Source organism: Malus sylvestris, chromosome 15 (genome assembly GCF_916048215.2).
Source record: "Malus sylvestris chromosome 15, drMalSylv7.2, whole genome shotgun sequence".
Taxonomy (NCBI): Eukaryota; Viridiplantae; Streptophyta; class Magnoliopsida; order Rosales; family Rosaceae; genus Malus; species Malus sylvestris.
In genome coordinates, this window is record NC_062274.1 from 31905885 (window position 1) to 31920744 (window position 14860).

Sequence of the window (14860 nt, forward strand, 5' to 3'; positions counted from 1 at the left end):
AACCCATTAAAAAAAAAGGAAAACTAATGAAAAGGGCTTGAAAACTTTGAGTTTTAATGATAAGGACAAAATAAAGGGTAAAGTGAATAGTACCAGGATTGACTTTTTAGTGTAAAAATGTGGTTTTTCGTTAAAGTGAACAGTATCAAGAGTTTTTCGTTAAAGTTCCCTAAAAAAAAACCACATAATTAATCATGAAGACCTAAAAGGATGGTTTTTGCTCTGATGCGGCGATGGCAGGTGGGTGAAGCTTGTAGTGAGGAACGGAGGATTTGGGTTGAGCAGAGACGGCGCAAATGCAAGAAGAGCTATTTTGGGGTTTTGGGAATAAAAAAGATACAGAGGACGAAGAAGAAGAGAGGGAAGAAAGGGCAACAGCGGCAGGACATGAAGAGGCAGCTGTTATGGCAGTAGTCATAGCCACTAACCTCAAAAATGCAGAGGTAGAGGAGAGAACAGAGGCGAAGAAGTGAGAACTCGAGAGAGATGAGAGGGTTGAGGGTTGAGGCTTCGGTGAGAAATGTGAAAGTGTGAAACCCTGTAACTTAGATTGGACAGTTGAGATTAAATCTCAACCAATCCAACGGTCCAGATAGTTTATAATTTCTAATTTAAATTAAATACATATTATATATTAATATATTTTTGTTCGGTTTGGGATTACCGAACTAAAGGTTTATCGAAACCGAATCCCATACCAAAAGTTTCGGACTATTTTGGTTTAGGTTACCGAAGTTTCAGGATTTTCGGGTTCGGTTTTTTTTTCGGGTTGGGTTCGGGAAATTTTGGATCGAGTTCAGTTTTTTGGGTTATTTTCTTCCAACCCTAATTGAGACGAAGCCCTAGTGTCTAAAATAAGAAAAATAGATCGTACTTTTGAATTTAGATAATATTATTTGTTAAAAAAAATTAATTTTTCAGTTCAATTTATTTTTCTATATCAATCGAGACGAAGCCCTAGTGTCTAAAATAAGGAAAATAGAAAGGTAAAAAAAGGGTGGCTCTCCTTAATCTGGCCCCAATTTTGCTGACAGTTTCACTTTTCAGCAGAGTTCAAGTCCTCATAAGTCGTAAAAATAAATAAACAACAAGAAACAAATGATGCCAAGATAATTTTTTATTTTTGATGAGTAAGCCACGTAAGTTGCGTACAACAGCCTTTACCTCATTCTAACATTTTTTTTTATTGAGTACATCGATATTTTTATAGTAAGAGAATGAAGAGTTTGGTACAAACACATATTGAACAACCTAATTTGATATCGAATTCGTCATCCATGAGATTCGAACTAAGACCTTTCACTTCCAAGTGAAGAAGAATACTATCAGACTATAATACTGAATGACAACACTTTTGAATTTCTTGATGCACAAGAAAATAATAAATACAATAAAAAGTCTCTAGCCGTGTCTGCATCGGATAAGATCGGACAGATATTTTGTACAATGAAAAGTCATATTTGTTCATCATATAGTCAGTTTTCGTTAGGTACTGTTTCTGTTTAATATTACATAAAAAAATTCAAAAAAAATTCATTAGGCATAATTTTCGTACATCATATACGATGAACGAATATGATCGAAGAATCCTGAGATCCTCACAAAAAGAATCTAAAGAGAATTCTCATTCGTAAATAATTAAGCTATGATTGACGAGTAGTGTGGGCTCGTTTTGAATCGGGTTCCATGATTAGGAAATTATTTCCGACTTGTCTGGCCATTTTTTCTTCACACTTCCTTAAAAAGTATCTATTATCTGCCGGTTCCTAATTTGACACTAGGGCGCTCAAATTTTTAACGCAAAAATAAAATGCATAGATACGTGTAAAAAGGTGAGAGGAATAACTTTTGTAACTCGGCCAACCAGAAAATTTGAGCATGAACCCCAAATGACTAGCGATCATCGAAAATATTTCTAGGATAAGTAGAATAGAAAATATGAGAATGGAGATAAACTACACAAAGCCTATATCCAAAGATATTCTCGTCTTTTTGGTAAAAATAAGGACTAGTTGTGGGGCCTATTATATATCGAACTTCAACGATCTAAATTATCTATTTTTTTAAGTCTTCATTCACAGATTATCCTTACAAAAAATCAATCTAAACTGAAACCATTACTTATTTGATTGTCATGATGAAATTTTCTTCTCTTTTTATTTTTTTATTTTTTTAAATTTATTTTTTTAAACAAACCATTATCTATAGCATTAAGTGGCTCGATATTCTTAAAACATAGTGTTCATCAATTTCTTTGTACTCAATTAGATGTCTCAAACATTTTCGATTTGATTAATATTTTGCAAGGATTCCCATTTTTACCAATAAACGGAATCCCTTTGGACAAGGGGCCATGAATTCGTTTGATAACACTTTTTACTTTTTCTTAATGATATCCAATGATCATGACAATTCCCGCGAAACTCTTTCATTTCATATTTCATAGAAATTTATTCTTATTCTTACAAAGCAAATAGCATTATTTGATATGCGATCAAGTCCAACAACACTTGAATAAGAAACATTCAAAAAAAGCCCACTAGCATTGAAGTTGCAAATGCGTGAGAGATGTCGGGTACAACAGGTGCACGTAAGTTTCTCTCGTAATCACAAGAGAAATAACAGTTTAAAAAATGTGTTAACCATGAATATAATAATCTCAGCCTCAGAATTTCTCTAGCAATTCCATATCATTGCTCATGGCAAAATTTAATCCGATCCAGCCTTTATTTTTCCTGCAAGCCAAACACAAATCTTCCTCCTCCAATGGCTGGATGTATCTAACAAAGCACCAACCACATTTGAAATGTAACATAACAGTTCTTGTCAAGTCATACATATGAATAACTCTGATAGTCACCTACCCCTTTGATTCTCCGGCTGTTAGCGTGGAAACCGACGTGTTCATGTCTCGGACACATCATTAGATTGGTTGTCAATTTGCGAACTACTTTCATCGATTGTGCCATTTACATGACCATTGGATTTTGAACCATAGATGTGCCCCATTTTTGCCCGTTTGGTCTCCAGGTATTTCCGATTCTCCATAGTTATCGGTGCCAACAATGGGACTCTGCCAGCAATGGCCAAACCATAACCCTTGAGGCCAATATATTTTGCAGGATTGTTAGTCATCAGCTTCATCGTTCGAACACCTAGATCTCGTAGTATCTGCAAAAGAATTGAGTCATGGGTTCAGATATCAAGACAATCCACCTTACGCTATGGGAAATTGTATCAAGAACCAAGCCGAGGAAAATCTAAATGCAATCTAACTTAAAATTATTTCTAACAGTTACAAACATAATTACAACAGATAGTAATTCAAATTACAATTTGATAACGGCAGCCAACTCAAAAGACCTGAAGCAGACGGTTCCCAGCCCTGATGCCAAAAAATTTCCATCATAGTGACGAGAAAGGACTATAATGCGATGAAAAAACTAACAGTATTTTAGAGTCACCTCTGAATCAAAGTAATTATGATTTAACGTTTACACTATAACACAAATGAATCCCCATCATTAGTAGATCCCCAACAACGATGAAATTTTATTAAAATGGGATCGAATCAATTCTGAAATTTGGTCACCCAAGAAAGGGACAATTTTCTAGTGAAAGAGAGGCTCATGTAGACAACACTTTTAACAGTATGACAATACATCTACAAGAAAAGATACGCAATGCTGAAAATGATGGCACAAATGAGATGATTTACCATTAAGAAACCAGTACCTGTGCACCTATGCCATACTCGCGAGAATCAACAGGTAATCCCAGCTCCTCATTGGCTTCAACAGTGTCACGCCCAGCATCCTGCAGTTTATAAGCTCGGAGCTTGTGACCCAAACCAATTCCTCTACCTTCATGTCCACGAAGATACACCAAAACACCCCTACCAGCTGCTTCAATTTGCTTCATTGCAAGTGCCAGCTGTTTTCCACAGTCACATCTGGCTGACCCAAATATGTCACCAGTGAGGCACTCAGAATGTACCCTTACAAGTATTTCTTGCCCATCAGCAATGTCACCCTGTACATTTCAAAATCCTGCAAATAGTTACTTACAGGAATAAACATTGATCAAACACAAAATATTGTCTTTGTTTGTCATCCAACCTCACAATTCAGTGAATCTCACAGTTAGTGATATGAAAGTGTGATACAGAATACAACCATGCTACGGAAAGATGGTAGGACCATCAATTTATGCAGATAGAAGGAAAAATTGATGCAGTAGAAAGGAGAGAAAAAAAGATGGGAAAAATGTTAAAGAGAAGGATAGAGAGAGGCAATTAGGGGCTACAACAACCTATTTCTTTATTATCACACCAATATGCCAAAGTCTGAAATCCTATTACAATGAGGCGTTTCAGGGAAGGCAAACCCATGAAAATAAAGTACCTTAGATGTCCTCATAAAGTATTGAGAGAGCAAAATAAATAAAATCCTAAACTATTCGAAAAACAGATAGATAAACAACTATCCACAATTCTAATTCCAAGAAATAAAACATTAAATAAATAAACATAATTTCGAAGCTCTTTCTGTCCCTTAATAAATGAAAACTATATTCTTAAATCCATCATCAAATAGAGTCTGATAAGAAACTTCGGTTACAGAAACATGCTATACATAATAGATTAGCTGGTAGGTGGTAGAGGATAGACAATTGCACATCCAGCTAGAAAACTGTGGAGTCTTGGGCAGGAAGACGCAAGTGCAAGCTCCCAAAGAAAAATATAACCTAAGATAATCTTCCTCTAACTTAGCTTTCAAGTTTCAACCCTTCCGGCAGATCCTTCATTGAACAAAGATAATATCCCTAAAGGTTTCATGTGCTGTCAATAAAGAAAAGTATAAACAGGTGTCTATGAGCTAGTTCAATAAAGAGAACTCCATGACAACAAATGACTCCTTGTAGCATCCAAAACTTTGACCATTGAACAGTTGATTTCTTACACATCCATTTGCTCACAGTGGCTGATTGTTCATGACAAGACACTGCCAATAATATGAAGCAAAGCCTTAAAAGCATGAGGTGCAAGCCTCATGATTAACTGATATAAGCTTCTGAAGGCATCTAGGGTTATTATCCTAGATCCACTTGCCGAGAATCGAGATATCAACTCAAAGGCTCTTCATGTCATCTCTGTCATTTTTCTGAAGTTTTCTCACCAGACACACATCTGAGGACTCCCAAGTAAGGGATTCCAAAAGTCCATACTAAGAAATCAAGTACACAACATCTGGTATATCCATATAAAAAAACTGAACTCTAAGAAGTGAGCAATAAAATATCTACAAAAGTCATTCAAACACTGACATTGTAGAATGGTAACAGCAGGAGAATCCGATTATACCAACAGCTATTTATGACCGGTGTTGGATAAAGAAGGTTAGATAGTTTTAAGGGGAGAATACTCTAGGTCAATGATTTGCTTACTTTAACCATAGCAATGTGCTCAATCCCATCGAGCAATGATTTATAACAGTAGGCTTCAAATGGCCCCCACATTGTGGGTATTCTTGCAACTCCAGCCCTCTCTACCAACTTATCTCGTTTCCTCCTATATCTGAAAGTTACAATTCAGAAACATCATTATTTGAATTTCTTCCACTAATTTAAAGAACATGACAAAAATTGACATTTAATATTTACTTGTCCTAACAAAAATATACCCAGAAGCAACAATAACATTAATTCATTACTTTACAAAAAAGTTAGTCTATCGAAGAAAAGGAAAGAAAAAGGGGCAGGGTTTTTTGACAGCCCTGAACCATTCTTAACTGATTGAAAGAAGTACAAGTTATAATTATTTGAAGTATATTTAAGCTGTCAAATAAACATTCTTCACTAGCTCGTAGATGCTAACTAGAGGATTGCAGGATGACCCAGTGTTTCAGATATATGTAATAACCTTTATCAGTTAATGAAACAGTTTTTTATTCATCTTTAAACTAGTCAAGTATTAAGGACTTCTTTGGTAACTACAGCTAGCACACTTTGAACTCATAATGTCCAGACATAATCATTCAGAGTACCTTATCAAATCAGCAATGGAAATAATTTTCAAGTTTTCTGCCCTTGCAAATTCACGAAGCTTTGGTAACCTAGCCATAGAACCGTCATCATCCACAATTTCACATAAAACTGCTACTGGATCAAGCCCAGCCAACATAGCAAGATCAACTGAAGCTTCAGTGTGACCGGCTCTCTTTAGAACTCCTCCCTCTCTGTACTTTAGGGGAAAGATATGTCCCGGGCGGTTGAAATCTTCAGGTTTTGAATCCCTTGATGCAAGAGCCAAGACTGTTGCAGCTCTATCACGAGCCGAAACACCAGTTGTTACACCATGTTTTGCATCCTATGGAGTCCAAAACAATTGAGGTCACCCACATCAGAGTTATTATAAATCACAAAACAGGTATATATTCAATAAAGTAATAGATTAAACTTTCACTATCCATCCCCAAGACAAAGGCAAGGTTGGCAATACCAACTCTAGTGAGCTCCACTGTCCCTAAAAAATATTGAGTCAAAATCCAGCTATGTATATACAATATCCTTTGCACTCTTTCCCTAGCCTTTGAGCGATCCAACAAACACGGATGCAGTTACTGACCAGAATAGTAAAATACATGGACAAGAAGCCTGTGATCATGATAAGGTCATTGTTCCCCTCCTAATAGTGCATCTCAATATGCATAATTGGGTTTAATGTTACTTAGGAGAATTTAACTACATACCACTGAGACAGTGAATGCCGTACAAAGTTTTTCTTCATTCTGTGTCACCATAAGTGGAAGTTGCAACCTCTCCAAGTCTTCTCCTTTCATGCTCACACAAACAATCCCAGTTCCGTGCTTCACAATAAATGCCATAGCTTCTGGAGTTGCCAAGGAAGCCGCCATTATAAGATCTCCCTCATTTTCTCTATCTTCATCATCTACAACGATAACCATCTGCAATATTTTCTTGAATTAATGATCTGCTATCTTATCCACCTCCAGAAAAATTAAGCACGAGAAGAAAAAAAAAGAGTAAACAGATCCCTTATTTTCACAACAGAACTAGCTGAGGAAATGACCAACCTTGCCTTGACGTATATCTTCAATGGCCTCCGGAATGGAAGAAAATCCTTGTATAGGGTGATCTAGATCATATTCATCATTTTCGGTAGAGAACCCACTAAACCTCGGGGTTGTTTCTGCTGAAAGTGTTCCAAAACCTAATGTGTCAGGTTGTATTTCAATCCCAGTTGGGTTGCCATTAGAGTAAGACAGGAGATCATCTTCTCCCAGCAAAGCTCTTGCCTTAATTGATCCCTTGGAACGAAAGCACAATTTCCAAGACACACTCGGTGTGACAAAACCGGATAATCGCCCATTTGCTACAAGCGAAGCCCCAGGATATAGACTAGTGTGCCCTCTGAAGATAAAAACTAATTAGACATGTATACATCCCCCTAGGGGGAAGGGACTACAATTTCAGACGAACTAACAATAGGAGAAGAGTTTCTCAATTGTGCAAAAAGCATTTTCGATAAACCGTGTTTACCTGCTAACCTTAAGTCACATATAACTTTCTTAATTCGTTCATAAAACCCATTGTTCTTATCCAAAATTGTTAAAGGGGTAGTTATAGTTTACCCCCATTTATTTACCCTCTAGAAAATAGATCTTTCTTTTCCACTCCCTACTCAGAAACTTGATTCTCCACCCCCTCTAGAAAATAGATCTTCCATTATCATACTTTCTAAGGGAAGACATGAAACAAAACTGAGTGCAGTGGTGTTTTAGAATTTACATAGCCGACCCCATTTAGTAAGATAAAGGCTTTGTTGTTGTTGTATCATACATTCTATTCTATTTACACTCTAGAAGTCTTCACTAACAGCTAGTTTTTCAGCGTTTCTACTCAAATTTGCCCAGTTGAGTTGGTCCAATGCAAAAGTTATTCCCTGCAACCTTGTCTACGTACCTATGTATTTCCTAGTTCTTAATACCAAAACCAACAATTTCTGAACTAAACAATGAATTCCCAATTTCCATCCACCACCTGGTTCAGCGTAATATCAATTTACCTTCCCCATTTGAAGATTTAACATTAAACACACATTACATAATGCCCCAATTCCAAAACATGAAAAACCTCGAGTTATCTCTCACAATTTCAGGATTAACATTTCAGATCACTGTGATTATTCAAATCAACAAACGGATAATACAAATTTTAAACCCGAGAGGGAGGGAGGGAGAGAGAGACAGAGAGAGAGAGAGAGAGGGGGGAGCTTACGGAGAAGGGGAAAGAGCCATTGAGGAGCAATAGGGGTTGACGGAAGCCATTGGAAGGTGGACGTAGAGCTGCTGCTTTCAGGCTTTCAGCTGTGTTCCGTAAGAGAGCGAGAGAGAGAGAGAGAGAGAGAGAGAGAGAGAGAGAGAGAGCCGGCGAAAGAAATAGAAGAGAAGAGGAAGAGAGAGAGAGAAGTCAGAGACGCAAAGGTGGCTGCGTCGGATTGGTCAACGAAAGCCGCCGCCCAAGCAATTGCTGAGAAACCGAAGGGAATGATTCAATTCAACGGTTCATATCCTGTGGATGTTCTATCTGACGTCTGCATTATCCCGCCACCTTAGTTTTTGTTAGTGCAGATCTCCGGGTTGTATTAGAATATTCGAAAACAAAGAAAGGTTGTGTTTGATTATTGACAATTAAGAATTAAGAAAGTCGTGTTTAGGTTGCTTCCATCTTAGTTTACGTGCGGTCCGTCCGGCAACCCGCCGTCTTGACCACGTAACTATTCAACTAAGGGCCTAGTTACTTAGCGTTGAAGTAATAAGACTATATATTCGCCAAAGTGGGAAAGTAGGCTACACCTCATAATGGGCCAGTCTTAATAGCGTGGTTCAAATTATCTTTTAACGAGAATCGAACCTAAAATTTATAGCTTGCAAGTGAAGAGGAATACCATTAGATCGTAATCCAATGTGCCAACCAGGAATTAATTGAAGAAGGCAAAAATCGAAGGGAGACACTCTCATTAAATAGTTTACTAATTAGAATAAAAATAGAGCTAATTTCTATTTAAGCTGTCTATAATGTTTAGAAACCAGTTTGATTCTCATCCCGCTTTGCCCAATCTGATATCCCTAAAATAGAATTCGATTCTACCAATACCAGAATCAGACTCTTGATTTTATGTGGGGCCAGTTGAATATCAGAGTGCGAAACGAACGAGACTAACAAAATAATAGGAATATTATTGAACTAACTAAGAATGCCGGAACGGCTACAAAAACCTTAAGAGGCTACATTGTGAATGACTTATTCTCAAACTAAATTACAAGCTCTATTTATAGAGCAATAAACCTAAGAAACCCTAATGCGTAAATGCCAAAAATACCCTATTACAAAATCAAATCAAATCTCTAATTAATTTCCTAAATAAACCTAATAAATTCCAACAGGGCCGACATTACTTTTCATTCTTTTTGAGTTGATAAAAAAATAAGTAATTCGGAATAGGAATGACACACATTCATCGTTTCCTTTACGTATATGTAAACACGTCTTAAATGTTATCATTGACTTATAATGTAGATTAACTCAAATTTTTAACATGATAATATCAATCTATCATTGTATTAAAAACAAAATAAATCGTTAATTAGTACTACAACATAGCAATATTCTTTCACTTATAAGTAGGATATCTTGAGTTCAAATTTGATAAAAGGCTAGTTTGATATTAATATATATAACTAGCCCATTGTGTGGCTTGAGCCAACTCTTCATCCCTTATTGTTAATATATCGGTGAAAAAAAAATATTCAAATCACTCCACCATACTCAAGAATCTATTCATTTTTAGTGAAATTTTTCAAAATTAATTTTTGATTGAGCTAATTTTAATAAAGTTAATTTTGTGGGTTTGAAAGAGTATCTTATTTGCTTTTCACAAACTAAATTTTTTGATCAATTTTAGTTGATAAATATAAGAATTGATGGAAATTTCTCATTTCTCTCTTGTGAGAGCCCTTTTCTCCCCTATGAGTCTTTCTCATCGTTGTGTGAGTGGTTTTTCCTTCTCTTCGATTTTTGTCGGCGGCAACTCTTGTTTCTGTTGTTTTGTTTAGTTTCAGCTTTTTCTTGCTTTTTCTATTGCTTATAATGTTTCCTACCCTTTCCTGCAATTTTCACGATCTCTTTCTTTCTTTACTCCTTCTTCCTTTGGAGAGATTTTTTAGTGTGACTGTCACATAGGATGGTACAACACGTGTCGTTATATAAATGTTGGGATATGTGTGTTAAAAAGTTAATAACTTAAAAAAAAAAAATTTCCCACCACTTATATAAAAACACGTGTTCCCTTCACAACTAAAAATTTCTCCTTCTTTTGATCTCACCTTTTTTTAGACCAATCCCCCGTTTCCTCTATCCTCTTTGACCCACCCCCTCCATCATCTGGATCATTTGGTCCCACCATCCATCCCCCCTCTTTGACCTATCTCTCTGTCTTCATTTTCGATTGGTTATCCCTCCGTTTACCGCAATTTGTTGTGGATCTTTGGAAGGGTGTGTAGAGCTTTAGCTCAGGTATTCACACCACCACCCTTGTTAACTGTTATTGGTCCTTCTTGTAGTTTGCCCTTGCCAGCTTTGTTGCTCGTGGGTTCTTCCTGCGTGCTTCTTTGTTCTCCTAGCGGCGATTCTTGTAGGTACTTTGAGGATGTTGTGGCTTCTTTCTTAACCATTTATGGGGTTCTTGATGGTGTCATCTTAAGTGATCATGATGGGAGGCTGATCGTGAGGATGTTTGGGTGGCTCTCCGATATCAGCGTCAGCGTTTGCAGCTTCAGGAAGACTAGCTTTTTAGGGTTTGTTTGTGTGGTTTGTTTGTGTGTACTGGGCTCCAAGGTTGGGCTTGGGGCTTTGTCTTCTGTGTGTTTGTGGCCCCTTTTTGTTTATGCATAACTTGTACATGGGCCTTTGTTATACTTGTGTTTGTTGGTAATGAATTTTACCCTTTCACAAAAAAAAAAAAAAATCTAAGAATTGATCCTCGAATGCTAGGATTTCTTTGATTTGTTCCATAAATATAAAATTGAGGCCTACATACATGAGTTTTGATCACTAAAGAACAAAATCTATACATTTAAGGCTATTTTTAACTACGTCACTTGAAACTCGATTTTGATCTTACTTTGCCCCAATCCCACTTTACCTCCAAGAACTCAATTTTGATTTCACTTTACCCCCTAAAACTCAAAAGTCATCATTTTACCCCATGACACTTAAAATTCGCTCCACATTGCCTTAATTTTGTTAATTCCATTCAAAAGCCATTAAACATGCTAATGTGAATTAAAAAAATGCCTATGTGGAAAAAAGAGGAATACAGTAAAATGGTGAATCAAAACCCGAAAGGAAGAGAACTACTTCCTAGCCTCGTTTATCCTACCACTACCTACCCTATCTCGTTGGCGATAACTCCTCTTTTGCTCACTATCAACCCAGCTTCTCTCTCTCTCTCTCTCTCTTTCTCTAGGGTTGATTTGCTATTCGTGGAATTGGAGCAAATTCCACTATATGGGTTTGATTTAGGTCCACCAAGCTAATCATTTTATTTTTTCCAGATCTCTGCAACTCAAGTACATAACCCAAAAAAAAATTTAATACTTAATTTCTTTTTTTTTAATTAATACTAGCATTTACCTACACACTTTATATGTATGAATACATTTTTTTAGAAAATGAGAAGGAGTGAGGGAGGGAGAGAGAGAGAGAGAGAGAGAGAGAGAGAGAGAGAGAGAGAGAGAGAGAACGTGGGGAGAGTGGGAGGTTTTTGTTTTGGGTTTTTTTATTTTTATTTTTATTTTTTTTAAATATTAGAGATATTTTAACATCATTTGTAGGTGAGGCCTCAATAAAAAACAGTAAAATTTGGACATGTGAAATTACATTACTGCCCATCTTTTTTTTTGTGTGATAGAAGATTAAGTTGTCTTTTCACCCTCTTTTGGTTGACAAAGAAGGTTTCATTAATTAATAGAGATATTCTAGCTGTTAAATGTTAAACGTATAGTGGAGATTTATAATAACATTCACAGTGAAGATTTATAATCAAATCCATCTCCACTATGCATTAACATTAAACAATTCATAGTTGAGATTTATAAAATGACTATTTTTGAGTTTCAGGGGGCAAAGTGGGATCAAAATCAAGTTCTGGGGGCCGTAATTAAATATAAGCCAATGATTTTATATTTCTATCCATCCACGTAAACAATTTTAATGGCCATTTGACAGAAGAATTAGAAACATTGTAAAGTGGAACAAATTAAATTTTTAGAGAGTAAAGTAATAACTTTTGAGTTACAGAGAAAAAATTGGGATCAAAGTCGAGTTCCAGGAGGCGCAAGCAAAAATAAGCCTATATTTAATCGTGTATCTTGATGAATAAAAAGAAATAAATAAATTTTTTAAGGATGGGGTGACACTAATAGTCACGATTGAGTTTGAGAGCACGTTTGTAATTATTGGTTACATGCTAGTGAAGTTCTAAAAGTAAGGCAACGGAAATACGAAAATTGATAAGAGAAAGAAACCAAGCCTTTCCTAGGGACTGGTTTTCGTAGTGATAAATAATAAGGAAAACTAATAAAAAGATTTTAAACTTTATCTTTGTTTGCTCCCTAAATCCGCCATGGGCTTTGCGGGCAAGCCGGGGATTTACTTCACATACAAGATTGGTGGGTGCGGGCGTGCCACTACTAGATGCCGCTAGTAGACGAGATTTGAATGATTGAGGTTGCGCCTTTTGACTTCAAATCAAGAGATTGTGCCATTTGAGGGGGAGTTGCTCAAATCAAGGTTCTTTCTTTGCCTTAAAAATAAGGACTTTACTTATATGGAGAGATAGAACAATATGTAAATGACAAGGTTGCTCGGAAATGTAAATGATAGAGGAAAGTGACTAATATTGCAGATTGCTTGTAATTTAAATGACTGAAAATGAGTTGTACATAAAGACTACAAATGAGATTGATATTACAAGTGAGTAGCAGAGCAAATAAACTAGACAAAAGATGGCTTTTGTGAAGGCTGATCCTAAAAAGGATGAAGGCTTAGGGGCTGACTACAGCTTCGTGAAGGCAAATCTGGTTTGAGCAGAGTTTGTGCTGATATTTGTTTGTTTGATTGAGTGTCTTTGTCTCTGATTTTTCTTCCTCCTTTTATAGATGATTTGGCTTGGCTGTCTGCAGTGTTGATTTTGCCCGAATGCATCTGAAGGGCAATGACTCATCAACTTTTTACTTGTACTGCCATTGTAAAGTACTTTTGGGCTGATTAGCTGGCTGGTCTACACCACTTGACCTCTAGGTAGGTGAGCAGGTAGTTTAAATAAGATGCACCTGGTCGGGAAACAAGCCCTTTCTTGCTTCTGGAATTTGGCTGGGCCTTGGACTTTTCCTTCTTCTGAACCTTCTTTTGGGCTAACCTCTTCTTAACCTAAAGTTCAAGTTTTATCCCAAACAGTGCCCTCTTCAATTAATATTCAGGCTGGAATTCCAGGCGCCAATATTGATTGAATAGTCGCATGCTTGTATACCTGCTCTCGGAACTTGTGTTTTCCAGATGGGATGAATGCAATCTTGCATCTCTTGCTCTTCTCATGACCTTTGAGCTATCCTCTAAGGTTCCAATAAATTCCAGCTCAAAACTTCTCCTGTCCAGCCAATAGATCATCTTCAACCTTCTCTTTTATCACCCTCAGACGTTTCTGCCTTCTTAGTCTTCTTCTAAACCTGGAAAATGGGTTCCTCTGGATTCAATTGGGGTTTCCTCCATTTTCGTGAGAAAATGGATTTTCATCAATTATTTACTATCTCCAACACCTTTGGTTAGACAACCCACTATCCCCAACACCTTTGGTCAGACACCCCGTTATCCCCAACACTTTTGGTCAGGCGGTTTTCTCCTGAGGGTTTGCCCTCCTGCTCATTGCTTTGATAAGTCGGGCTTCACCATCATATCCGGTGATGATCCTTATCGAGGGTCCTTTACCAAGCTCATCTTGGCCGCACAACCCGATCACCTGCCTGATCAGGTTTTGTCCATGAAGATACCAGAAACTAGTCGAGACACCAACACAATGTAGAAGGAATGAAACATGACACATTGAGACTTACTCTGATGTAATTTTATCAATTCGTCGAAATGAATGAAGTATCATTTTAACAACTTTTATCTTTCTGTCTTCTTGAATGGTTGATGAATACACTGCATTCCAACACCTGCTTTATTTCTCATCTTCTTCAATATAACAATCCCTAACATCCCATAATGTAGGGCAATACCTTTTTAAGAATTTGACATTGATGAGATGTTTTTGCCAATTTCCTTCAAGATCAGCCAAGTAATATCCTCCATTGTCTAATACTTGACTAACAATTAAAGGACCTTCCCATGTCAGGCTCCATTTCCCAAAGCCCCTAAGCTAAGCTCCTAGAGGGAGGACTGCCTTCCATACTAAATCTCATTCCTTGAAAGACTTCAGTTTTACCTTATTGTTATAAGTTCGGGCAACAACTCTCTTCCCTTCTTGAATCTGGTTCAAGGCCTCATTTCGGGTTACATCTAAATCTTCAATCCCCTGACATATAACTTCTATGTACTCTTCACTATGTAACCCGAATTGATTTTGAATTTTGACAGAACTTACATTGATTTCCATGGGAAGAACCGCATCTTGCCCGAACGTCAAAGCATAAAAAGTTGTCCCCGTTCCTGCCCGTTTAGAGGTTCAGTATGCCCACAGAGTATTCCTTAGCTTTTCATGCCACTTTTTCGGGCTATC

General features: G+C 36.9%; 1 protein-coding gene across 2 annotated transcripts; it reads right to left on the reverse strand.

Annotated features, from left to right (window-relative positions):
* Positions 1–2412: 2412 nt before the first annotated feature.
* Positions 2413–8663, reverse strand: LOC126603320 (bifunctional riboflavin biosynthesis protein RIBA 1, chloroplastic-like). 2 transcript variants are annotated; one of them, XM_050270131.1, is made up of 8 exons: positions 8299–8663; positions 7095–7431; positions 6750–6965; positions 6045–6367; positions 5446–5575; positions 3736–4032; positions 2865–3171; positions 2413–2780 (listed from the first exon to the last, which is right to left on the reverse strand). In XM_050270131.1, the coding sequence occupies exons 1-7, from the start codon at positions 8346–8348 to the stop codon at positions 2905–2907; spliced, it is 1620 nt and encodes a 539-aa protein (XP_050126088.1). In that variant the 5' UTR covers positions 8349–8663; the 3' UTR covers positions 2413–2780; positions 2865–2904. The 2 variants fall into 2 exon arrangements, with proteins under 2 accessions (XP_050126088.1, XP_050126087.1); XM_050270130.1 differs by having other exon boundaries at positions 2413–3171.
* Positions 8664–14860: the final 6197 nt, after the last annotated feature.

Excerpts from the sequence above, each read along its gene's own strand:
- LOC126603320 (XM_050270131.1), bottom strand. The coding sequence starts at position 8,348 with ATGGCTTCCGTCAACCCCTATTGCTCCTCAATGGCTCTTTCCCCTTCT. Across the intron at positions 6,966-7,094 it reads AAGATATACGTCAAGGCAAG|ATGGTTATCGTTGTAGATGA; the intron begins GTTGGTCATTTC and ends AAAATATTGCAG. Across the intron at positions 3,172-3,735 it reads AGTATGGCATAGGTGCACAG|ATACTACGAGATCTAGGTGT; the intron begins GTACTGGTTTCT and ends ATTCTTTTGCAG.